Source organism: Panthera leo, chromosome C1 (genome assembly GCF_018350215.1).
Source record: "Panthera leo isolate Ple1 chromosome C1, P.leo_Ple1_pat1.1, whole genome shotgun sequence".
Taxonomy (NCBI): domain Eukaryota; kingdom Metazoa; phylum Chordata; class Mammalia; order Carnivora; family Felidae; genus Panthera; species Panthera leo.
The window spans coordinates 153,597,312-153,623,332 of record NC_056686.1 but is presented as its reverse complement, the minus strand read 5'-3'; the positions used below and the strand labels follow the sequence as shown (position 1 = coordinate 153,623,332).

The 26,021-nt window shown below is 34.6% G+C and overlaps 1 protein-coding gene across 7 annotated transcripts in view; it reads right to left on the bottom strand.

Annotated features, from left to right (window-relative positions):
- Positions 1-26,021, bottom strand: part of LOC122227843 (sodium channel protein type 2 subunit alpha) — an 84,829-nt gene that overhangs the window by 15,357 nt on the left and 43,451 nt on the right. For all 7 annotated transcript variants that reach the window (XM_042952568.1, XM_042952573.1, XM_042952570.1 and 4 more), the window contains exons 15-19: positions 23,488-23,844; positions 19,082-19,561; positions 9,006-9,126; positions 4,658-4,812; positions 2,892-3,065 (exon numbers count right to left, since the gene is read on the bottom strand). In XM_042952568.1, coding sequence (XP_042808502.1) covers positions 2,892-3,065; positions 4,658-4,812; positions 9,006-9,126; positions 19,082-19,561; positions 23,488-23,844 — 1,287 coding nt within the window. The remainder of the gene's footprint in view (positions 1-2,891; positions 3,066-4,657; positions 4,813-9,005; positions 9,127-19,081; positions 19,562-23,487; positions 23,845-26,021) is intronic.

The following is a 26,021-nucleotide window of genomic DNA, read 5'->3' as shown; positions in this document are numbered from 1 at the left end:
CTCTTCACAGATAATTGAAACCTAAAGTTACTGAATTGTCATTCGTTGTGAAGATTTTCTGCATATAAAATATGAGGCCCTGGACTACTTAATCTTCCCTGAAGACAGAATCCAAAAGAAATAAGCATAAATTAAAGAATGAAAGGTAAAAGTAGGGCATAAGAAAAAAATTCTGAACAGGGACAATATGTATTGGCTAATTAAAAGAAATGGTAAATTACCCAATTTTATGTGACTTGTGTAGCGAAATGTGAGAAGGAGATACATTCAGGCTTTCTCATCTTTCTGGAGCAATCTCCTAATTGGTCTTTTGGCTTCTAAATTATCCCCTTTCTATTCAATCATGCACTACCCCACCACACTTCTCTCTCTAGTAGAGCAAGCTTTTTGTGTTATTTTCCATAGATAATGCTTTATGGGCTTCCGTATCTCTTTGGATGGCATCTCAGATACTTTAAACACTTCTCAAACTTACCTTTCTTACGTCATCATCCAACTACAATACATTTGTCCTCACCCTGTGGCACTGTTCTTACCCTCTAGTGTTATGTATTTCTTGAACAGGCCCTGCTTGGTATGCATCGGTATTTTAACGCTTTGGCGTCCCTCCCCTTATCTATACCTGCTGACGCTCTCATTCCTCAAACTCCAGCCTACACTGTGCTGCCCTCACAAAGCCTTTCCCCCTTCCTTAGTGAAGTGAACAGCACTTCTAATACCGACATCATCTTCTCATTGTATATATATCTGTCCTCATTAGTCGACTTTGAGCCAGAAGCTAGAAAAAGGACATTCATATTTGTAACTTTCATAACAAAACAGAAGATCAGTAATATATTTGATATAAAGCAAGGTATTGATGAGTTTCACATATTGTCTTAAGAAGTTTTTTTTTTTAATGTTTATTTATTTTTGAGAGAGAGAGAGAGAGGGCGGGCAGCAGAGGGGCAGAGAGAGAGGGAGGCACAGAATCCGAACCAAGCTCCAGGCTCTGAGTTGTCAGCACAGAGCCCGATGCGGGCTCGAACTCAGGAACCGTGACATCATGACCTGAGTCGAAGTCAGATGCTTAACTGACTGAGCCACCCAGATGCCCCAAGAAATCTTCTTAAATTTAAGAAGGTAAATATCAGGATATGCTCAGTAATATGAGCATCAGCTGCAGGACAACTGGATTTCTCCTAAGAATTTCTTTATATTCAGGTCATATTGATTTAATGCCTTTAATATTACACAGACACATTAAATGGCAGATATTTTTATTATAAATTTACCAATGTATCATAACCACATACAGAAAATAAAGAAAAGGAAAAGTATCATCCATAATCCCATTATGGAAATCAAAGGTTATAGTCTTGGTATATTTTTTCATTGTGTGCTGTCCAATCAAATGTGGTTTTAAGTATTTTTTTATTGTCTTCCTATATTGCCAGAAAACTTTTGATGTAATTCTGCATGAAGACTTTATATATTACATTTAATAGTGGATTTACTTTAGGCAGATTAGGAAAAAATATATAACAAAGATATTTTCCACCTTAAATTCAAAGAACTCTGTCTCATAATTTTTTCTTCTGTTTGGTGATTAGAAAGTTTATATTGGATTAAAAGTTGATTTTTCTTTCATTTGAAACTACAAAAAATAACTTTCTTCATGAAAGGGTCCTTTTTTTGTTGTTTTTACTGGCATGATATGCAAGTTTTATATATCAAAATATTTCAAGTTAAAAATATGTCTTTAAATTCCAAGGAATTACAGGGGTGCCTGGGTGGCTCAGTCGGTTGAGTGACTGACTTTGGCTCAGGTCATGATCTCACAGTTTGTGAGTTCGAGCCCCACATTGGGCTCTGTGCTGACAGCTCGGAGCCTGGAGCCTGGTTCGGATTCTGTGTCTCCCTCTCTCTGCCCCTTTCCCACTCATGTTCTCTCTCTGTCTCTCAAAAATGAATAAACATTAAAAAAAATTTTAAATTCCAAGGATTTACAATCAACAGAATACTATCTTCAAAATGCACTATTTAGCACATTGTGCTTTCCTGCAAATTCCAGAGTCCTCCTCCTCCTTTGCTGGCTGTGAGCATCATCCTGTCACCTCCCCCACGTCCCTGTCCCCTGTCCCCACTGACTTGCCTAGTCTTTTCTAGAGAAAAGGCCTTTAAACTTCTTTTTACCCATTATGCATAGACTACTGATTTAAAAGGCATTTAAGAAGTAAGTCTCTGGAACTAAAGGAAAATGATTTTTATTTCTTTTGTTCTTTTGTGAATAAAAAGTGAGATCTATACTCCCTCGGAAACCAGAGAGCAACTTCCTATTCAATTTTTTTAAAGACTTTTATAGTCTGGTACTCCACCTTTATTTTCAACACCAGGGCAGTTTAATAAAACTCTGAAATAATTGGCCCACAGCCAATCTATTTCAATCATCCCACAAATCAAGAAGTGTCTCCTGCTTTTTTGACTTTCAAGTTTCCTTGTAATTAGTAATCCATCTTGGGACAAACACCTCTCAATACGCTCTGATGATGACAAAAATACTAACGTCAAAGATAACTGTGAGGAATTTAAATACACTAATTCTGTCAAAGGTAAGAATGAGAAAAGCAAAACTTCTACATTAATATATTTTGTGTAACTTGGGATTTAAATATTAATTTGCAACTAAATCAGTAGGTAAAGTAAGGCAGCATTTGACTGTTTCACCTATGAAAGTATCTGAATTTAAATCAGCAAAAAAACATTTTGGGGTAGATTCTCATTGGGAAAATGGGAATCATCATTTATATATACATGAGGTTTTTACTGAGTGCCTACTATGTGCTGGGCACCATTGCTAGAACTATCATATCATGCCAATGGGATGAAACAAGAAAGTGCAGAATACTCACATCAACAATGAGGAAATCTAGCCAGCACCAGGCATTGGTGAAATACATTTGAAAACCATACGCAACCCACTTTAGAAGCATTTCCAGAATGAATATATAAGTGAAAACTTTGTCAGCATATTCTAACATGGTCTTAATGGTTTTTCGCTGCTCGATATATATATCTTCAAAGGCCTGTAAGTGAAAAAATTCCAATGAATTTCATTGTCATAAACTGTCTCTAATTGATGTCTTAATAGGAAAACCATGCTGCAAGCCTCTACTCAGGTGCTTAAGTCTGGAAGGCTTCTTCCCATTTCCCATAGTGGCATTTTGCTTTATAGTTACCTGCATGCAATGACTATTGGCTGCACATTTCCGTCAGCCAATGAATTAAAATAATTTTTAAATTAGGGTATCAGGGTATCTCAAAGAGCTTAAAAATTTTGCGACTGTCAGGTCCATCTCTCCACAGCAGGAGGGAGAAAATCAAGTGTGAGTAGATCTGCTTTGTTCAGTGCACTGTAATGTATTCTCTCAGTAATGCGAATGTAAGGCAAGGAGCCCTCCCTCCCCCACCCAACCTGGAGAAAGAGGGACAGAGGTTTATCACTTTCTCCACTCTTTTTCTCTTGCTCAATCTGGGCATGTGTGTGGTGTGTATTTGGGAAGCTCCCTCTTCCTATCCCTGTGTCATTTTGCAGAGCTCTTGGGAAAGGTTGGGGAACTCATTTTCAGGAGCCTTTGGGTGTTCTGGAATGAAAAGACCACTTATCTAACTCAGTCCCCTTATAGGAAAAACTATCAGGATAACTCGGTGGTCTGGATTAAGGACAAAAGAATATTTTCTTTTTTCGAGAAAAGGGGATGTGGGCTTGCGACCAGGGCTCAAAACAAGGACCTAAAGTCTTTTGAGCTCAATTTACAGCTAAGCTGGAAGCACCCCAGAAGCCAGCCATTGTGTCAGCATGTTAGTGCACTTTGGGGAGATTTGACTGGGTATGATTGAGAACCAAGAGCTAAGACAGCGAAGACACTAGTTACTGGTGAGACTTCAGAGTTCCCTCTTTATTGGCATTAAAAACGCAGGGCTGGCTCTCTTTGCTCAAGTACATGGCAGGATGACGGACTCTTAGTCAAATCAGAGGCAGGGTTAGAGGCCTCCACTTACAACACTATAATCCCCCGAATGAAATCCACTCACCAAACACGGTAGTGACTAACTGAAAAAATAAAAGAAATGCAGCCACATTTGTATCACCAAACGGGAAAACAGGTCACACGATTTTCATATATTAATTAATATCTTGACCAAACTGACCCTTCCACTGAGTGAAATCAGATATAAATTAAGTTGTAATGCTTTCACTTTGCTACTAGTCAGCAATTAAGTTCGTCTACTATTTGTCATTCACTGTGATTGGCACTAGTGAATCAGCACAAACAAGACAAGTGAGTTCCCTGCAAAATGGAGTTTATGTTAAGCAGGTTGATACTCACCTGATAATCCCATATCATGCCTGCATAATCACTCTTTATAAGAACTACCTCTGATGACTAAAAGTCAGAAGTACCTTACTTTAAATATTACAAGAAACCATACTTGGCCTGGTTCAATCTGAGACTTATTCCACAACAATAAAAATTGCTATTTCCTGAGCCTCTCACACTGTGCTAGGGATATCGCACAATGTTTCTTACTTCACAAGCACTGGATTTTAAAAACCTGTAAGAGGTTTTTGAAGAGTTTCAAGTAAAGGAAAACGCACAGGTCATATGTCACCTACCAGTGCCCCACTGCTGAGTAGAATCATGAAGACAATGAAGGTTTCAAACCAGTTGTGCTCCACTATCTTATAGCAAGTTTTTCTCAAGTTCCACCAGAGTTTTCCTTTGCCTTCTTCTATGCTTATCTGACAACACTTGAACTTCCGTACACAGTCTACAATAAGTCAAAGTAAATGAAGAAAAGAGAATTACTCTTGGATTATGTACCTTTATGTTGGTGGGAACCTCTTCTAAATTATTACCTGATACATTGTACATAACTATTGTTTAAAGATGGCTTCCACTCATGCAAACAGAAGTCGTCTGTATAGTTTTTAAATCATTCATTCAAAAATACTTTTTATGTTTATGTGATTATTATAATGGGTTATATTACATCATAAAAACATATAGAAAAACAGAAGGAAAAATAAAATCACCAAAAGTTGATATTTCCATCTTATCATCTTATGAGTGTGATTCCATTTATATATGGACATTTGAATTCTAAGTAGTTCATTTCATGGCATAATATATACATTTTGCTTTTTTTTACAAATAAATAGAACTGTGAAAGTTTTCATAATACTTCTCTAAATAAGATTACCAGACTTAACCAGAATCCATAAAATTATTCCACTATTATTGAATATGTTGCTTTAATTCTGGCTATTATCAGCAACAATGCCGTAAACACCTTTGTGTAATTTGTGTATATAAACATACTGAGTTATAGTTTATCAAGGCTTGTCAACAAATATTTATTGAATATCTGCAGCATTCAAGGAATTGTACTGGACAAATTACAATACTAGAATGCGTAAACATAGCTTTTCTTTAACAAAAAGTGTGCATTTTAAGTACAGGAGTTTTGCTCACAAATTCTATAGTTACAGAAAATAAATAATATCACAAATTAAATAAAGTGTTGTGAGAACTGATCGGTCAGATTACTTTTTGATATTGAGCTTTGTAGACAAAATGAATTTCGGGTTAGACTTTGAGGGATAGGTAAGAATCAGGTTTGGTACAGGAGCTGTAAAAGAATGGAGAAACAATGGCATCAATAAAACTTAATAATAGACCTAGAAGTTGCATAAAGGAGACAGTTAGGAGTCAATCTAAAAAAGGAACCTGAATGAGTCAGTTGGAGAATTTAGATTTTATATGCTGTCTATGAGTAAAACATTGAAGGATTTATTTGGGAGTTATGAAGATGGACATGGTAAGAACATGGGTGTAGAATGATCTCTACCTATACAAGGGACTGAATGGATAGAAGAAAGAAGTTGAAATTCAATCAACTGAACACTAAGAAAGTAAAAACAAGGTAAGCGTGGTGATGGTGGTCAGGAATCAGGAAATAAGGCGGAGTGATGGGATCTGACAGCACACACACAGCAGGATGCTGGGGCGTGGGAGACAGATGAGTCATGACATAGGGTTTTAACCAGGAAGAGGGCTCTGGATCAATGAATAGAAAAATGGAAACCTCATCTTGAAAAGAGCTGATATTTTACTGTATAGATATTTATCAGATGCTACTTTATAATGCCAGCCAGCCAGATCATAGCCTTTGTTTCATGAAAATTTAATGATGCACATTGTTATTAGCCTCTCAACTAAGAAATAAATAGCATTATATTTGTTGTTTCTTTGAGGGCAAGATCTTTTTCATATTTCTGTTTCTCAAAAGATCAAGAAGATTTACATGATCTGAAAATATTCATTGTAATAAAGTAAATGGAACTAAATTTAGGTGTTGTTTTTTTTTTCTCTAAAGAGAATATGAGATGAAAAAAACCAGTTTAACAGAAAAAGACTGATTTTAGTGGGAATGATAAATGCCGAATTTGAGACATTGGCTTATTTCTGAGAAAAAAGGAAGAAAATGGGATAAGGAAGGAGAATAAAATGGGTCTAGTCTGTATCTGTTTTATTCTTAAATAAAAAGTCTTAAGCAAATATGATAACAGTATTCAAATTGTTAAAGTTGGTTGGTGGGCATCTATATATTATTTATCATTTTCTACAATGTGAAGTTACTCTATATTCTATATAGAACATATTTCATAATATTTCATATTTAAATGTTTTTAAGCTTCACAAATGACAAATGTTGAGAGTATCATAGTTATTATTCCATAATTACATATTATTTCCTTATTATTGCAGTATATATGCATATATTGTAACTCAAAAAATAAGCTAATTATCTGGCAAAGAGGAAAAACTAATGCCACAGAAATTATGTTTGTGAAATACCACTTGAATTATTGTGAATTTTCACAATAATTGAATGTTTTGTGAAGTCATATATTTTTTTCATAATGAAGTAACACTGGAACGTATGCAGACTTTTTGGAGAAAAATAGCAAAAAGTGACTTCCCTCATAACGTATGCTGAACAAATAGCCCTCCCTCTGAAGTTATTTAAAAACTGACAATTAATATTTAAGTATTCATTTTTACCAATGCATATAAGTCCCAAATCAATAGGTATATGCAACATAATCTTCTGTAATACACCTTGAAAGAATCCAACATCGATTGTGATTTCTAATGTCTGTGTAATTACATATACTAAAAATTAGCTTAAAGTTTAAATTAAAATAGCTTTAATGTTATTTTTTTTAATGTTTACTTATTGTGAGAGAGAGAATGTGCATATGCATGCATGGGGGTGTGGGAGCTGGGTGGAGGCGAGAGAGCCAAAGAGAGAGGAGAGAGCAGCCCAAGCAGGTCCCACCCTGTCAGTGCAGAGCCTGATGCAGGGCTCTATCTCATGAACTGTGAGATCATGACCATGAGCCAAAATCAAGAGTCAGAAGCTTAACCAACTGAACCAGGCAGGCGTTCTAGTTTTAGTGTTCTTAATGTAAACACGCATAACCCAAATGAAACACATTTGGAATTAGTTGTAACAAAATTGCATTACTAGTAACAATTTGAGGCAGTCACTATTTTTAAAACAAATTTTTACTTAAGCAATTACAATATAGGATTGATTTGAGGCTAAGACATGGCATGCATTATTAAATAGCTGTTAACTAAAAAGTGAGTTAAACATGAAGTGATTTCCAGGGTTTTGGAGAAACGTTTCTGTACCTACAATAGAAATTTATATAAGAAAGGTGAAGAATTTCATATCTTGTGTTATTGTACTAATTTTTCTGCCTCTTTGTATCATCAGTTGTGCATTCCCTCACACTCTGGACTGGCCAGGTAACTTTGCTTTTGTGAACGGGACAGGAGCAAACCTGACATAAGAGGAGGCTTGACCAGTCCTTGACAGGTTTCCTCTCTTGCTCTTGTGCCTTCCCACTAGAACATATCTGGCCACTATGTGGAGAACGAGATGAGTGCAGCGGAGCTGAGGCAGCCCAACAGTCCGTCTAAGACCTCAGGTTTGGAAGAGAGCCTATCCAAGATCAGCAAAATCATCTAGCTGGCCTTGGACTTGTGAGCAAAGGTATGTTTTTTGGTTAAATGCTAAGAAGTTTTGGGCTGTCTGATATATAGCATTACTGTTCAGAAAATAACTGATTCATACTTCAAATAACATAATTTTAGCTTTTTTCAGAAAATCCTCTTGGTATGCCCCAGTGGCATGGTGCCTCATATTATATAACTCAATATATATATATTTAATTTTTTTTTAACGTTTATTTATTTTTGAGACAGAGAGAGACAGAGCATGAACGGGGGAGGGTCAGAGAGAGGGAGACACAGAATCCGAAACAGGCTCCAGGCTCTGAGCTGGCAGCACAGAGCCCGACGCGGGGCTCGAACTCACGGACCGCGAGATCATGACCTGAGCCGAAGTCGGCCGCTTAACCGACTGAGCCACCCAGGCGCCCCATATAACTCAATATATTTTGGCACTTCATTATCTGTTACCTACTAACATTCAGAACTAATAAGAAATTGACCTTGACAGATGCAAGTAACCATTAATCATGGACAGTTTTAAATATATACTTATCAATTAGTACCCATTGTAAACTGATAAAACAGTACACAATAAATTACTTCTTTGACTTAAAATTTGTCTCCTTTAATTTTTTTTTAAAGCTAAAGAGAGATATGCTTGATTTGGCTTTCTCTCTGATTAGATATTCTAGAAGGCTACCAAAACACCCATAGACTTAGGAGCATTTCTTAGTTGAACAGGATGCACAAATATAAGCGTGTCTGATTACATAAACTAAATCTTACCTTTCAAAAACGTATCTTTGTTTTGATATAGAAAAAGAAAAAAATCAAACAAGTAAATGAACAGCTACTAGATAGATATAAATGATTGGAGGGTGGAGAGAGAGACTGGTAAGAGAGGTCCAATGAGCTCATATGCATGGTTCCACTTACCTTCTGTGAAGCAGGCTTCAGGCTCAAGGGATTCTTCGGGTTCTACCTCAGGTTGCTCACCCTCAGCGGGAGCTCCTATATCAACTGTGCTGCCTTCAGATGAACTAGTTGCATTTAGCTTCTGAAAATCAATTCCACAGAAAAGCTTTTAAAATATTTTCTTTAATCTATAATATAAAAATTCAAAAGGCGTGCCCTCAAGTCTTCTGTATGCATTTCCTTGATCTGTAATTTAAGAATATCTTAAACATAATGCCAGTCCGCTTTAGTAGAGGTGGGGGTCACAAGATTAGAGGTAGCACCACAGCAGATTTTTTTTCTTTAAAAATATGGTGCTAACAACTTAAATAATTTTTGATTAAGCACACATGTAGAGATACTGAAACAAAATCCTGGAGAGAGCTTATGTAAGCCACCAGAGTCACATGGTCATCTGTGATCTTGCTTTTGTAAATTAGCTTGCAAATGGTATAGTTTGTTTTATTCTAAAATTGTGACCCAACCAACGAAAGCTGCACAAGTGTATTTTCATGTCAAATACAGAAAAGATTTGATCAAATGCACATAAACAGCAACAATCTAAATTTATCCACTTTTCATTGACATGAAAACATATACCACTAGTTGTTATTAAATATATTCTATAGTTTTTTTACTCAGAAAAGAGCAGCACATTGTTAGCTTTATAGCAAGAGCTGGTATTTTGCATTCTCTTTGGCCAATGCACTCCTGAGTTTCATTGTGCATTTGGAAACTACTTGTTACTCTGGCACTCTCACCTGTCCTGTTAATACAGGGAGAAATGAATCTCTGGTAGTCATTTTGGTTTCCTTTAGGCTACATCAAATACCACCAAAAGAAAAATATAATAGGAAGAAGTTGTTTTAAATCTTGAAATCCACCAAACTTTAGTCAGGTTAGGGTGTTCAAAGGATCAGCATAAAGGAAGGTATCCCAGTCTTTAATCTGGTCTTAAAATGCTGCAGGAATGACACAGGGCCAGGTATGAGTGCCACATGGAATCAGAGTAGTTTGGGCCATAGCATTCTCGGACCTGTTACAATGTTATTACCATTAGTGCATAACATTAGGAAATGGTTGAGCTGGTAAGAGCTACTTTATAAAGGGGATGAGGTAAGCACATGATAAAATGCACATTGAAGTATGTTAAATTACTATAAAATGGGTATTGTAGTCAGTACTAGAAATACTCTACTCATATTTGAGCTAAGGATTATATGGATTTGCCCCAGGAAGATGGTTCCTTTAGTTTATGAAAATAATTTTCTTTATACAAAATATTTTCTTGGCATGGCGATGCTCATGAATTACAACTACTTATATGTGATATATATGAGATTGAAAATGCTTTTGTCTTGTGTAATTTAACAATATCAATGATAGAAGCATAAATATTAGATGTGAGTCTATCTTCTTAGAACTGTTTCAGGATTGTTTTTTAATTTGACCAAGACATTAAATCAAGCATTATATATTATAAAATGCTTGAAATTTGTTGAATTCTTTTTCTGCTCACCAAATGTGTCACAATACTAAACAGATAATCATGATATCTTTGTCGTTACAATCGGAATATATTTTGGTTTAAGATGACATGGCAAAGTGGGAATATTTATTGCACATATTTTAATTCTTTACACTGCGTATAATTTCCTATCCTTTGTTTTTTGGCTTTGATAAGTATAGCTCTGTTTATATACAATTGACTAAGAAATGACCAAATTATTGTCTCATTCCAATCCATCTGATTCACATAAAATTGTTACATATTAGGGACCTAAAGATACTGATCTTATCATTTGTAAGATGTTGAAACATGACATAGATAATCAGAAAAACTGAAGCTTAGTCAGAACTGATCTAACTACAGACAGCCCACAATAAGAAATGGAATACATTCTTTTCAGGAAAAAGGATAACACTGTAAATACAGATTGGGGAAAGACCTAGGGATGAGCCCAAGGGAAAAATGAAGATCCATATTCAGGCTACTCCACACATTAGTGAGTGACTGTACCACAGTCTACATCAGTGCTGGGTATGTCGCAGGTACTCAATAAGTATTGTTTAAAAAATGAATGAATGAATAGACTTCTCCATAACAAAATGAAGATTAGGTCTTGACAGTGATTGGAAGAAGTCATCAGATAAATTCCAGTGGATCTTGGTTTGAAATGTTTCAGAGGATCCCTGTAACATAAACTATCACTTCTTTCATTTAGTGCAGTTCCTTAGTACTGATATAGAAGTAACGTCTTTTTACTGAGATAAATATTTGTGTATTTAAAGGTCAGGTTACTACTTTTTCATAAGTGCAACATGAAAGTGTTTTGTCTCTAGAAGACGTATATAACCAGACTTAATCGTCTGAAGCAAAGATACTACTTTTGCCATTTTTGTGTCCCTAGTACCTATCACCAATGTTTGTGTTTAATAGATGTTTGTTGCATAAATGAATAAATAAACAGTGCAAGGGCTCTTTTATTCTCCCATCCAAGTACTAACCAGGCCTGACCCTGCTTAGCTTCTGAGATCAGACGAGATCGGGCGCGTTCAGGGTGGTTTGGCCGTAGACAGGACTCTTTTATTCTGTCAGTAACTACTTCTGACATCTCCTAGTAAATACTTTCACATCAAGGGAATACAAATAATATTCACACTTATGTGCAGAATAACACAAATCCTTTAATATTCTGAATTGTGTAAATAATGGCCAGCAACTTTTAGAATTAGGAGTGCTGTCTCAACATAAGGCTTTCAATTATTCAGGCCTAAAATGTGTATATGAAGAAAACTATAGTTTAACTCTGGAATTAGCAAACTAATATTGAATCATTCTGACAATGTTTTCCTTCTTTTGACTCAACGATGTAAGTGGATCTGCAGTCCCACTGGTGAATGGAACCTTTTTAAGGAGAGGCAATCTCATCCTTCTCCATCTTCCCTCTGATGTGGACCAGCATGGGGTCCACCTGTCACATGCATTACTTCACCTGGCTTACAAATAAAGAATCTAAACTGTACATTAATCCTCAATTTCAACCAATCCAGAGTCTATTTAGAGAAAGAAATGTGGCTTTAATTATCTTGTCAAAAGTTATAGTGAGTCAGTAGCTGGACTCCAGATCTTCTGTACCCCATTTTACCAGAATTTTCTAGAGAATATTTTGATGATTCATAAGGAAAACCAACCTTTATCAATGTAAAATATTTAGTAGACGTGATACATACTTAAATGTTGTAGGTTCAAGAGAGTGCTTGTGATATTACTGATTCCTAAGTTTCATGACTATGAAATTAGTATTAGTTCAATTTATATTTACATTCTTATAAGTATTAGTGTAGAGTAGAACTAAATGCTCATTGGAATATTAAATGAACAAAAAGTTTTCTTTCAACAATAGTACTGAGATGTAGGCAAGAAACTGTGATTTATAAAGTCTTTCTTGATAACATCAATTCAATGACTTTCTTAAAATTATGTAAGAGGCAAATATCATAATATAAAGTATGTTGACTAACAGTTAAAATGTGTAAAGAGTCCATAAAAATGAAAGGAACCAAACTAAGACTATAAAACTCTTCAGCTTCAGATATGGTCATAATTATAATAAATCCTAACTATGGTACAAATTCATCAAATAGAACTGTCAAATATACATCATTATATGGAATGATTAGAACTCATGTACTTTAAGAATTTTCAAATAAAAGTTGCTTTTAAATGCTCCAAACTAGGCATCATCTACTGCAAAATGCTATATGAGTAAGAGACCAAAATATGAATTGGCTAGAAATAGAACCAGTTCTATACTTTCAAGTTCTATACTTGACAAGTTTTATATTAAAACTTGTAAAATTTGGTTGTTTAGGTTCCCTTTTTATTTTTTGTTCTTATTTTTCAGGAAATAAATGAACTGAATATATTATTAGGATACCCTGCCTAGTTAAATTTAAATAAAATATGATGTACTCTAATATCAGGATCAAAGAGATCAAACAGGAATAGCCAATTGTTACTTGCTATGAGTAGCATAGGCAATAATTTATTTTCAGGTGGAAATAATTACTTGAACATTTATTTTAATGAAAACCTCATATTACAGGGCTCTTCCCATTGAAAATCTTCTGTATTTTTGTAGGAGTTAAGCTGGACAGAATCATATTTTGCTAAATTATCTAATAAATAAATATCAAAGTACATAATATTGCATTTTGTATTTTTAAACATTATATCTCTTTTACTTTCCATATCATTGATAAATTACTATTAAACATTGGTGTGCCAAACTACTAGTCTTTCTTTCAGAAAGTAAAATTACTTTTAAAAATAATTAATCACGGGGCACCTGGGTGGCTCAGTTGGTTAACAACTGACTCCTGATTTCTGCTCAAGTCATGATCTCACGGTTCATGAGACTGAGCCCCATGTCTGGTTCTGTGCTGACAGGGTGGAACTTGCTTGGGATTCTCTCCTTCTTTTTCTCTGTCCCTCCTCTGCTCTCTCTCTCTCTCTCTCTCTCAAAATAAATAAATAAAAAACTTAAAAAAATCACAACAGAAAAAGGGAGAGAAAACTTGCTATTTTTTCATAGGCACACTTGTTTCTCAGTATAAAATTGAGATACATTTTTAAGAAAATATAATTAGTAAGATTGTATATAATTTAGAAAAAGATGTATATTCTACTCTGATTCAATGAAAGGAATTGGGATTTTAGAGAAAGAAATAGCCTGAAACATAGCTTAAATCAAACATTTCATATTTAAAGATTTTGGCCCCCAAAAACGGCAATCCTTTGTTCCACATGGATCTTAATGAGAATTTATATTTAAGGAGCTCTGGGTTATTTTCCGTGACAAACCTTAACACTATTATGACACTTTCATGAAAGTTATAATCTTTCTTGCTTTGGGATAAGCTTAAGGCCAAAGTGGCACCTTAATACCAAAAAGGGACTGTTGTTGTCTTAATGAGGAAGATGGCAAAATCAAGAGTATCATTAGCATTATATACTACATTACCCAGAAATTATTTTTGTCTTCATAACAGATACATTACACAATTTTCTAAACCATAAATTGGATTTTAAATATCCTTCTTGGTGTGGCAAAAGTAACCCTTATATCATGCTGGCCTACCCCTCAACAGATATAGAGTGCCCCAAAGACACACACATGTTTGGCCCGTTTTGTTTTTACATGAAGGACATTAACAGCCTTTTTCTCCCTTAATTACTATCCTACTGGAAAACTTTCCCTTGAGGACTAAACATTCTCCAGGAGAAAATAATACATGGGTTCTTACTGTACCTATCCCCCCAGACCTCTCTCACATCTTTTTCCCTCTTCCCACCCCTTGAACTGGAAACTAGGATACTTTTTCAGGGAGCAGACAATATTTCCTGAGAGAGGATAAGAGACATATTCAAGGAAATTGAAAATGATAATAATGTGAGAGCAAAGAATAAATGGAGTCAATTTAAACTGGTTTCTGCCTACTTTGTATTCCACCATACGTACTCCAGTTAAATCTCCTAAATAAACCAATAGGTAATATATCTGATAATCCCTTTCCTTGTACGCCTGTTTATATAAGAACTTGATGAATGGGATAGTCAGAAAATAAGGAAACTAACCTTCCCTTTTCCCAAGAAACTGGGAAAAACAAGCCATTATCATAAGGAGTCAAATCCCACATTTTCCTGAAGAATGAATACATTATAGGACAAAAAAAAATCTCTCTAGTCTCTGTGTATATGTGCATCTGTGTTTCATTGTGAGCAACTACATCTCTTGGATCCCATGTCACATCATTCCTCCAATATTTAAAGCATTACCTTCCATGAGTCTAGAGTGCCAAAGACTGAATATTTTGTTCCAATGTATAAAAGAATGCTACAAGAATGACATAATCATTGCTCCTTTCCAAAGAGCCAAATATGCTTATGGTAGGTTTGTTCTATAGTTAATGGCAGAATAAGAAACTGCACCTAAATGACAAAATATTTAATTAATATTTCTGGAAAAATAATTAAATTACACTAAGCAATTTGGTTAACATATTTGAGCACAAAACTATGATTTCAACATCAGGAAATGCAAAGGTCCACCTAATGGACCCCAAAGAGGGTTATACTCATTACCATGGTCACATGACAAGGAAGGTCCTATCATTCCAAAACACTGAAAGAGCTCACAATGATTCTCTACCTATATAAGAGTTTGCAGTGCATGATATATTTAAATAATATTCTTCAGGAGAAAGTTTCCCAGCAGGTTTGGGTGAAATAGAGGGGGAAAAAAGAACCAAAAAGGACAGAGGAACAACAGAATGAAGAAGTTGGATTCCAGATCTATTTTCAGATGAACATATCACCTAAAAGATGATCATCTTATTTTTAAAATTTTTTTGGCGTACAAAAGGCATTTATTTCCTTTTCTTTCAGTCTTAGGAGTTGTAGGGGTAAATATCAACAGAATCTCCCAGGGAATCATATTCTAAATTTAAAACACTTTTGGTCAATTGCTAAATAAAGCAATGCCATTTTCTTTCAAATGAAGCAGATAAAAATTATACCCATGCTGCTAGTAGCCAAAATAGAAACATTCCAATTCATTTACATTATTGTCACATTAAAATACCTTTTAGGCAGTTTGCACGTGAATAAGGAATTGCTTTGATTTGCAGATTACCCTTCAGAAAAATTTAATATGACACTGAACAAAAATTACGAATAAAGTACACCCACTGAGGCTATATTAAAAAAAAAAAAAAACAGGGGAGAGAAAGCTTTTCTGCAAGTTTTTCAAAGAGCACCTACATTTCTCCTTTAAGCCCTTAGCACGTTCAAAACCGTAGCATTAAATGGAAACTAAATAATCCATTAAGGCATGCACTTTTACTTTTCACTGAATATAGTTTCTATTAAAATCTATGTAAGAAGATTAGCAACTAAATCATTTCTTTTAAAGTTAGGGTTGCCAGACTTGCCTGACCATGCTTTATATGACTCAGCATAAGAGCAGCTGTGCATATTTTTATTTTACTGCCAATGGATGGGTAAGGAATGTAGCTGAGTAACATGCAGGCCAGTCAAAATTCATTTAGAAACTGATTATAGTTATATATGTACAACTTGCTTGGGTAACCTGGGTAAAAGTGATGGCACGAGCCTCTGTCTGGTTAAAAAACACCAGAGCTGCACTCTTGATGGCTCCAGCTTGGTTTTACCCCTGTGAGAAGTAAGAATGGTAAGCAGTGAAGGTCACTATATTACACTAGTAAATTTCACTTTGAAAAATAATCATTCAAGCATGGCTTCAACATTATTAAAACACTAAAAGACAAATCAATCATTCAAAATCACAAACCATGAAAGGAATTACATTAAATACAGCCAAATAACGTTGAGTTCAAGTATACATGGTTATAACATTGTATACGCCATAGAGAAAATACAAAAAGCTATCAAGGAATCACACAGCTTTGTCAGACATCAAAGAGGATTTAGTTCAAACTCCTAAACAACCTCCAAGTCTACTTGGTTCATCTGTCCTATAAAAAGGGATTCATCTAGGCATTCCAAAGATTTTTTAAAGTGCCCCATTTTCCCCTTAATTTAAAAAAATTATTTAGAAAAGAAATCAATAAACTTCATACCATTTCTTACTACTATACATGTGATATTTAACAGCACAACCCCATCTCACCAGTTAAGAAAATGACCAGACAAAAATAACTAGAAGACAGAACACTAAACAGAGATCTCAGGTAGGAATATTTGGAATTCTTGGATAATTCTCTCAAATCTCGTTTAGTTTCTAGTGTACAGCTACTTGGTATCTAACTAGGTTAGATACCAAAGTTGAAAACCTGCACATTTCTCTTCCCAGACTACTTCTATCTAATGACTGAATCTTTCATTAGTTTGTATTTAGCAAGTTTGATATAAAGACAGAATTGAAAATTTCTCAAGTAATAAAACTTAACAACCAGGTAACAATCTCTAGGGGGGAAGGAATCAAGAGGACTCCACAGCTAAGGCGATACAATAATTCTATTTCCAACTGGCAGATCAGTCTCTTCCTCCAATTCCAAAGTACTGACTTCACATATATCATTTTGGAATACTTAATTCAAACAGAAAACAAATGGAAAAGCTTAACGGTAACTGGAAAGAGAGCTTCCATTTTCCTACTATACACCCCACCTGACTGGACATTCCTCCTATGTTGAACATAATGACTTGAGGTGAGACATGAATATACGCTCTTTTGGAGAAGCCTGAGGCTTTAAAATTTCTGAAAATTAAGGATACTCGCTGTCAAGATATTCAAACTTAGCCAAAAGTTTAAACTGACTGGTGGCTTTAACATTTGATTCTTCATAATTTCTTCTTAGTTTATATGACACCCTAAAATTAAACATACATAAAAAGAAAAATTGACTTCCCTTACTGTAAGGGAAATGTTTAGCGTTTGGTATGATGTCAAGATAACAAGAGGGGAATATACAGTAAAATTTAATGACCCAATTCTATTTTCTAAATGCTGACCTCAATTTCTGGTAATATACAATACCAGAAATTAGGCCCCACCCTTTCCTTCAGCATAATCCAACCAACTATGCTTACCCCAAATTTTATTAATATATATATGGTTATTGTTAAATTTAAAAATAATGACCTTATTAGTAAATATCTGAGTTCAACTAGTTATAGCAATTTGTTGCCTCAGGCTGCAAAGTTTTCCCTTGAATCTCATCACTTATTTTGTGAAACTAGGAGCTATGGCATTGTTACTTACATGTTAATTTTAGTACCTATATTTAAATTTTCTCTGGATTTCATGTTTAACATCTACTTCTACCTAATGACTGAATTAGCAATACTACCTGTCTTATAAGCAAGAAAGAATGAAAAATAGCATATTCTTCAGTGATTTTACGTGATCCACCTGCAAATACTGATGGAAATAGCTAAGGTTTCCTTCATAGAAATATATTTTTGTTCATAATTTTATTAACTAATGTCTAATTTTTGTGACTGTTATGCTACTTAAAGTTTATCCTTCAGGGCCTCAAACTCCCCAGTTATCTATCTTTCTTAGAATGAAGACAGTACTAGAGGTCTTTCTCTTCTCTGTCAATCAATTCAAATGGCAAGAAAGGATGAATCTTTGTTTTTGGCCATTATTTTTATGTTTACTCAAGCTTTAATCACTGGGAATTCTGTTTTCATTTTAGTATGGTTAAACAATTAAACACTAAGGGTTTAAATTCTTTCTTCTCTTTATTCTCAACCCTGTGCTTATTAACCTATAAACAAACTAAAAGCACACTCTGGTACTCATACTCTTCTAGGAAATCAAAGAATACTTTAAACCGCCAAGATGCTTAATGTAAATTGGTAAATTCAGAATTTTACATTCTCTAATGTATCATGGCATATTGTTTGTGTAGACACCATGCACTGGTTCAGTAAGGTTAAGCACACTTTCAGCATGATTCTTCATCACTACCTTCATTTCCTTAAAAAAACATTTACTTCAGAAACATGAAACTATATGTAAATATCAAGTCAAGATCCCAATCAGATTTTTCATAAATAAAAATATCTGTGCAAACTAAGTAAGATCACATTTTAAGAAGTGTTTCATAAAAGCCAAGTGAGAATTAGAACTGCCCTCGTCAAGTATTTTTCTAGTATGTACCAAAAAACACCATTGTGGGAGAATTACAAGGAAGAAAGTGAATAAATGAAGACAACTTCACAAATCTAAAATTATTTTTTTAAATTAGAAAAATTCATATTAGTCTGCATATTCATATTATCAAGAATCCAAAATGGTGAATATTTGAGAAAATGAGTCAGCATACCATTTGTCTAGCTACATTTTAATCTGTCATCAACTTATCTATCACCAACTTTGCCAAAGAAAGGGTATCAATAGACATTTTCTATTTTCTTACAGAGATGAAACATAACCTTAAAGTAGTCTCATAGTTTAAAGCATAAATTATGTCAAAACATCTTTTTATTTAAAAATTCCTACCTCTTTGCTTTCCTCCATATCTGACTCACTGCTGAATTCTTCAGTATTTAAATTTTCAAAGTCGGACTCTCCGACAGCAATTGGTACAGTCACAGTGAGGCTGGGATTGTTTATGAATGACATATAATCACTTTCATCCACAACATATTTTTCGACACTGCTGCCTATGCCACTGGTAGTTCCATTTCCATCTTTGAGATAATTGAGATCTTTGCCTATTTCTATAGTGGTATGGTTGGAAATACAGCTGTCTTTTTTGTTATTTAGATCTTCAAGAGGTTTAATTTCATCTAAAGCCTTTTGCTTTCTAACAAAGGCTTTCTGAATAAATTCACGTAGTTTTCTCTTAACATAATCAATTCCTTTCTGCATCCTCCCCACAGCAATCTGGAGATTGTTCATTTCATTATCATCATCAGTGGCGGCAAGGTTGTCAGAGCTGAACGAACTCAAGAGCAAGGCCAGGAAGAGGTTCAGAACCTGAACACAACAGGAAAATAGGTGATCAAAACATTGTGTTGTTTCAGTTGCTCTTAACTATAAATTTTCCAAAATTACTCTTACATCTCATTTTTTTTTTTTTTTTTTACTAATAGGTATTCCTTTTAGTTTATGATAAACTGTTCTGGAAAAGGTGAATGGAATAAATACTTGGCCAATATCAAGCAATACTATTAACACTACTTCCTTTTCAGTCATTGCAAAATTGCTGAAACTACTATTATATGAAACTTCTAAATGAAGCTGAGTTCCAAAAGAGAAATCTTAGTTATCTAGATAACCATACAGTGAATAAGGAAAAAAAAAGTTTTATTTGGGATGCTAAGTATTTTCCCCATGTGACCTGGATTTTCCAGGACACTGATAATTTATTATAATTTTATTCCTAAAACCAAAGATGATTCCATAAACATGATTTTATTTTTATGTGTTTGTACCAATTTTTGCACGTAGATAACTTACCAAATTAGAAAAAAATATATAACTATTGCTAAATCAAAAGCCACAGTTTTGGTTCAGAAAATCTTGGTCACTAGATCTATAAAATGGCTGAAATACTATACAAAATAGTTATTATATGATAATAATGATGTCAACATCGACTTATGATGGTGGAATCAAGGTATTACCTTGAACAAGATTACTGATTAATCTGTAACTTGAGTCTCCAAAAATTTCTGGTATGAGAGAGTAAAAAGATTAGTGACTATAAACCTATTTACGTACTCAACAAGTATAATTTACTAAGGGATAGCGTATTCAGATGGGACAAGGCCAAGCTGTAAGTTTTTTCCAGGATTTGATTGATAATGTTTATGAGTCTCTGATTACTCAAGCATATAGAGTAAAAAAAAGATATAGTAGTAAAGGGAGCCAAAGACAAAATGTAAATAATAAAGAAGAGTCCTAGAAAAGATTTCAAGGAAAACTACAATGAAAGGGAGGCAGCATCCTTGGTCCATTCCTACCTTTCCAATAAGCTAATAAGGGCTACAGCTCCTTTGATATCCAGTTACACGTTAGTACAACCAATGGTAGTAAGAAATGTAAAAATTTGTAAGATCCAATAAGGACTTCAGATAAGCTGTGAGTCTATCTTGACATCTCTCAATGGCTACACCATGGCTGCTGATATTCATACTAAGGCCTACTCCTTTACTTCAAGAATTTACCAATAAAGTTATATTTTAATGTGCTTTGCTTTTGGATTTATTATTTGGATGAAAAATAGATGAAAGAAAAAAATGCTACATTTTGGTTTTTATCCATAATAAAAGTGAATTTTGGTGTCATAATTGTTTTCTAGATTTGATTTCTGAAGGTTTATTAATGAACTGTCTTTGTCTATTAGGAAATTTTTTCTTGATATGTATCAATCAACTCTCCAGAGTGAGATCCAACTTGTAGTTTCTCTTCAAAGTACTGAGAAAATACTACAGAGTACTGTTATAGCTATATATGGCCCACTCCCATTTCTTGTTAGGAGGGTGGGGCAGTCTGTGGCCCCACCTCTGTCTTGCCTTTGGACCAGGCATCACAGTGATTCCTGACACTTGTGGTGGAGCACCATAAGAAGTTTATGTAAGTTCAAATGGCGTTCTATCAGTTCGCCTTTGGGGGACTTTCTTCTCTTTAGTGAGGATGAAAAGTAAAAATTATAGGAGGCAGTGCATCAAGTCATTCTGCCTTGTTTAAGCAAATGTAATCTGAACACATTTCCTTACTGGTGGCAAACATGACAGATATTATTACTACCTTAATTACTCCAGAAATATATCCAAGATATGACAAAAGAAGAAACTTTTAAAGCTGATAGTAAAAAAAGAAAGGAGAGCCTTTATTTTTTTCCTTAAAGGTACAGGATTTAAATTTATGTATGTAGATGGAAATGATGATTTTATAGACTATATCTCTTTATTCATATATAGTAATATAAGTTTATATGAAATGTCATCATACGTATAGATACTTCTGAAATTCTCTTCTCAACTTGAATCTTCTGTACAATTACATGTCAGATTTGTCTTATTTCAGTAAATTAATAATTTATATGGGATACCCATCTGTATATACACATATATTTGAAATCAAATTAAATCTATAATACAAACTTATGACTTTTATTTCTGTTCTATATAATCCTAGGACTATCTGTTTCTGTACTATGCAATCTTATACTTCTCTGAAAGCAAGCAAGTTGTACTGGGGATTGTGGTGGCTATAAAATATACCTACAAATTATTTGATACTCCTCCACTCAAAAGTTAAAGCCCAATTCCTTCTTAAGTTGAGTTCTTCTTAGTGACTAGCTCTGATGAATACAACATGGCAGAGGGACGGTGTATGACCTCAAGATCAGAACACAAAGAAAGCTTCTCCTTGCCCTCTTTCTCATGTCACCTGCTATGGGAGAAGCCAGCTGCCATGTCATGAAGATACTCAACAATCCTATTGAGAGGTCCATGTGGAGAGGAACTGAGACTTTGTGCCAACAGCCAATAAGTAACTGGGATTTCCTGCCAATAACTAAGAGATGGAGCCTTCTTGGAAGCTGATCTTTCAGCTTCAGTCAGGACAACTGGGTCTCTAGCCAACATCTTGACAACAACCTTATGACAGACCCCGAGTCAGAACCACCCAGTTTAGCTGCTCCCAAATGTATGACCCACAGAAACTAGAGATAATAAATATTTGTCATTTTAAGTCACAGTTCAAATTTCTGGATTGCACACTGCTCATGTTTTTTGTTACTTCAAGAATAGGTCTGAATTATCTAACCCAATATTGAGGATGTTGAAATCTGCAAATGAATAGAAATAAATGATAACTGTTAGCCTTTTCTTCTTCCTTTGGGGAACTGGAGGTTACTTTTATGTGAAAGGAAATTAAGTCTATAAATTATATACTTTAAAATATTGGTTATGTCAGTCCTTGTTCTATGTCTCTGGATTGGGACTTAATCATGAAACTCAGTATAATTACCTAATATTTAAAGTAGAAGAACCTGATCCCCTCATTAAGTCTATTGTTTTCTCTTCTCCATCCACTGGGTCCACTGTTGCTTGGTTTGGGACAGTCTACTTTTCTTCCTAACAATCTAATCTTACATCTTAATTAAAGATAATTCAGGTTCAACTCCTTGACAAAGCCTTCCTTGATTATCCTTGCCATTGTAAAGCAATGTTTCCACTTAGTGAACTTGATACATAGTACTTTGTTTTTACATTTTTGACACGTGTTAGATACTTTCTATTTTAATCCTATTTGAGTAAGTCATATCACTGTGTCATATATATCTTTTTATCAGCTTTTCCATGCCTCCAGGAATCAGTAAAGATGTGTTGAGAATGGTTCATTGGATATAGACATGGTAAGTGATTTTTGAGTCAATGTTACTTGCCAACACTATAGTTTCTAAGTACCAAATAACTTATGCGTGTTTAATGGATTGAGATCATCATTAATTTTTAACTCCAATTTGTAGGAGAACTGAATATGAAACATTTTCAAGTGATACTGTTGTTGATACTTATAAATAAAGTGAGTGACTATTCTTAGTAACACATCCATGCTTTAATACAAGAACTGAAAGGTAAAAGCCAGAAATGGCTCTCTCCATGGAATAGTAAGAGGTATAGTGACGAAGAACAACTTTGATTCAAAAGGTATTTTAAGAGTTTATGTTATATGCCAATTATGTCTCAATAAAACTGGAAAAAGTTAAAAACAAAGAATAAACAAATATTTAAAGAAGACTTATGTGGGTCTCCATAGTTCCTGCAATAATGAATAATTGAGGATTGATTTTAAAAAGGCCAAAAACATAAAACATTCATCTGTTGAACATAATTTTTATGGTTACATTTTCTTTTACCGAAAATAAGGAAAATATTTTTACTACATACCACCAGGTTTCCAATCACCATGACCATCATGAAGACAGTAAGGCACATGGTTTGGCCAGCGACTTCCATACAGTCCCACATGGTTTCGATCCACTCTCCACACAGTACGCGGAACACAATCAGGAAAGAGTGGAAGAAGTCATGCATGTGCCAGCGTGGGAGCTCACAATCATTGGAAATCTTGCAGACACATTCTTTGTAGCTCTTACCAAAGAGCTGCATGCCGACCACGGCAAAAATGAAGACGATGATAGCCAACACCAAGGTGAGATTACCTAGAGCCCCCACAGAATTGCCAATGATCTTTATCAGCATATTCAGGGTGGGCCAGGATTTTGCCAACTTGAAAACTCGGAGCTGGAAACAAGAGCAAGAAGGCTATTACTGCCCTGCCTTCTAAAGAATCTGTAAATTTATTTACAGGGAAAATCTATAGCATAACTGTCTTAATTGTAGGGTGGTGGGTTATTTGTGTGTCAAACTATTATCTAGCAAATGTATCAGTTATTTAATACCATGCATTATTTTTCATTCTAAAATAGACTATTTTGTAAATAAAACAATTACATTATACAGTTCTTAATGGCATTTTAATAATGATACCCCAAAATTTCCAGAATCTTACATAAGCATATGTAATATTCTTTTTGTTTTTCTATGGGAAACTGATATATCTAAGATTGATGGTGATTAATTAGCAGAAACTGTTTCAAAGAAGTGGAGGCTGTCATTACTTAAAAGCCCAAAGTGGATACATTTTGTAGTGTACTTGAGATGCACAGGTACAGATAAAGTTAACACAAATTATACAAGGTACAAGAGAAAAACCAACTAATTTCTTTAAATCTTTAGATTGCTTTAATCTTGCTGTTATCTTTAGTTGGCTGTAACATCAGGCTGTATTTTATAGGAGATTTACTACACCGTAATCCCCCTGCCCTTAATTGCGTTTTCACTTTCTGTGGTTTCAGTTACCCACAGTCAACCATGGTCTGGAGGCAGATGATCCTTCTGACATATTGTTAGAAGGTTAATAGTGGCCTAACAGTTTGTCACCATGCCCACGTCATTCACTTCACTTCATCTCATCACATAGGCACTTTGTCACCTCATATCATCACTAGAAGAGGGTGAGTACAATACAGTAAGATATTTTGAGAGTGACCACATTCACATAACTTTTTTTTAAATTTTTTTTTTAACGTTTTATTTATTTTTGAGACAGGGAGAGACAGAGCATGAACAGGGGAGGGTCAGAGAAAGGGAGACACAGAATCTGAAACAGGGTCCAGGCTCTGAGCTGTCAGCACAGAGCCCAATGCGGGGCTTGAACTCACGGACCGCAAGATCATGACCTGAGTCGAAGTCGGCCACTTAACCGACTGAGCCACCCAGGCGCCCCTCACATAACTTTTATTAAGAGTATATTGTTGTAATTGTTTTGTTTTATTATTACTTATTATTGTTAATCTCTTACTGTGCTTAATTTATAAATTAAATTTTACCACAGGTGTGTATGTATAGGAAAAAACAGTATATATAGGGTTCAGTACTATCTACATTTTCAGGGGGTTTTGAAACATATCCCCACAGATAAGGGGGGATTACTCGAACTACTTTATTTGAATAAGAAATACTTGGACTTAAGTAAAAATATATATTTTGTCAACCCTTATGTCTTTAGTGACTTAATAAATCAACTCATTATAGTGTGTAAATGGCTTGCACCACTGTACTTGACATGTTGGTTGTATTATTAGCTCATGGAATCCTCTAAAGTACCATTTATAGTTCAACTGCAGCAGCGTTTCATCTCTGATGTTTCAGGAAATGTCAGGCCAGGAGTAGTACATTATTTAATGGCATATAAGTGATCCAAAGGAACAAAATATAAGCATCAAAATGTTTAATTTATTGCCAGGGAATAATTAACGCAAAAGAGCCTACATACTAAGCAAAACACTAATGATATTATTTCCATCACTTCCTACTTCCCCAAACTGAATCACAATCATCACAAAGATTTACTAAACACTTTTTAAAGTAGTTGCCCATACTACTTGTTACACAATAATTTCTAATCATTTCTGTTGTTGTTGTTTGGCATCCTTCTAGGTTCAAATTAGATCCATAGCTATCTAGACGACTAGGTAAGGACCTTAGCTGTAAGGATCTCAACTCAAATTTGATCTTTGAAGGCAGTAAGGGAATTCTCAAAAGACTTCACAGCAAACTCTTGAACCTAATCACCATTAAGATAAGTTACCGATAGGAACTTGTCTTTACAAATTATATACAACCTCTGTTATTTGAAAGTAAGTCACAAAAAGAGCCAACTCAAAGTAATAGCATGATAAAACGTATCACACTTTAAATGGAAATGTGCCAAGTGATATTTTGTCTCTTAATTTAAAAGATTCGTGAACTGATGAATATAAAGATCAAATAAAAGACTTTGTTTAAAATTAATAAAATATAATATAGGCAACTCTTCTTAGAGACTGGATTTGGTGACTTCCTGGTTGGCTGAAGGG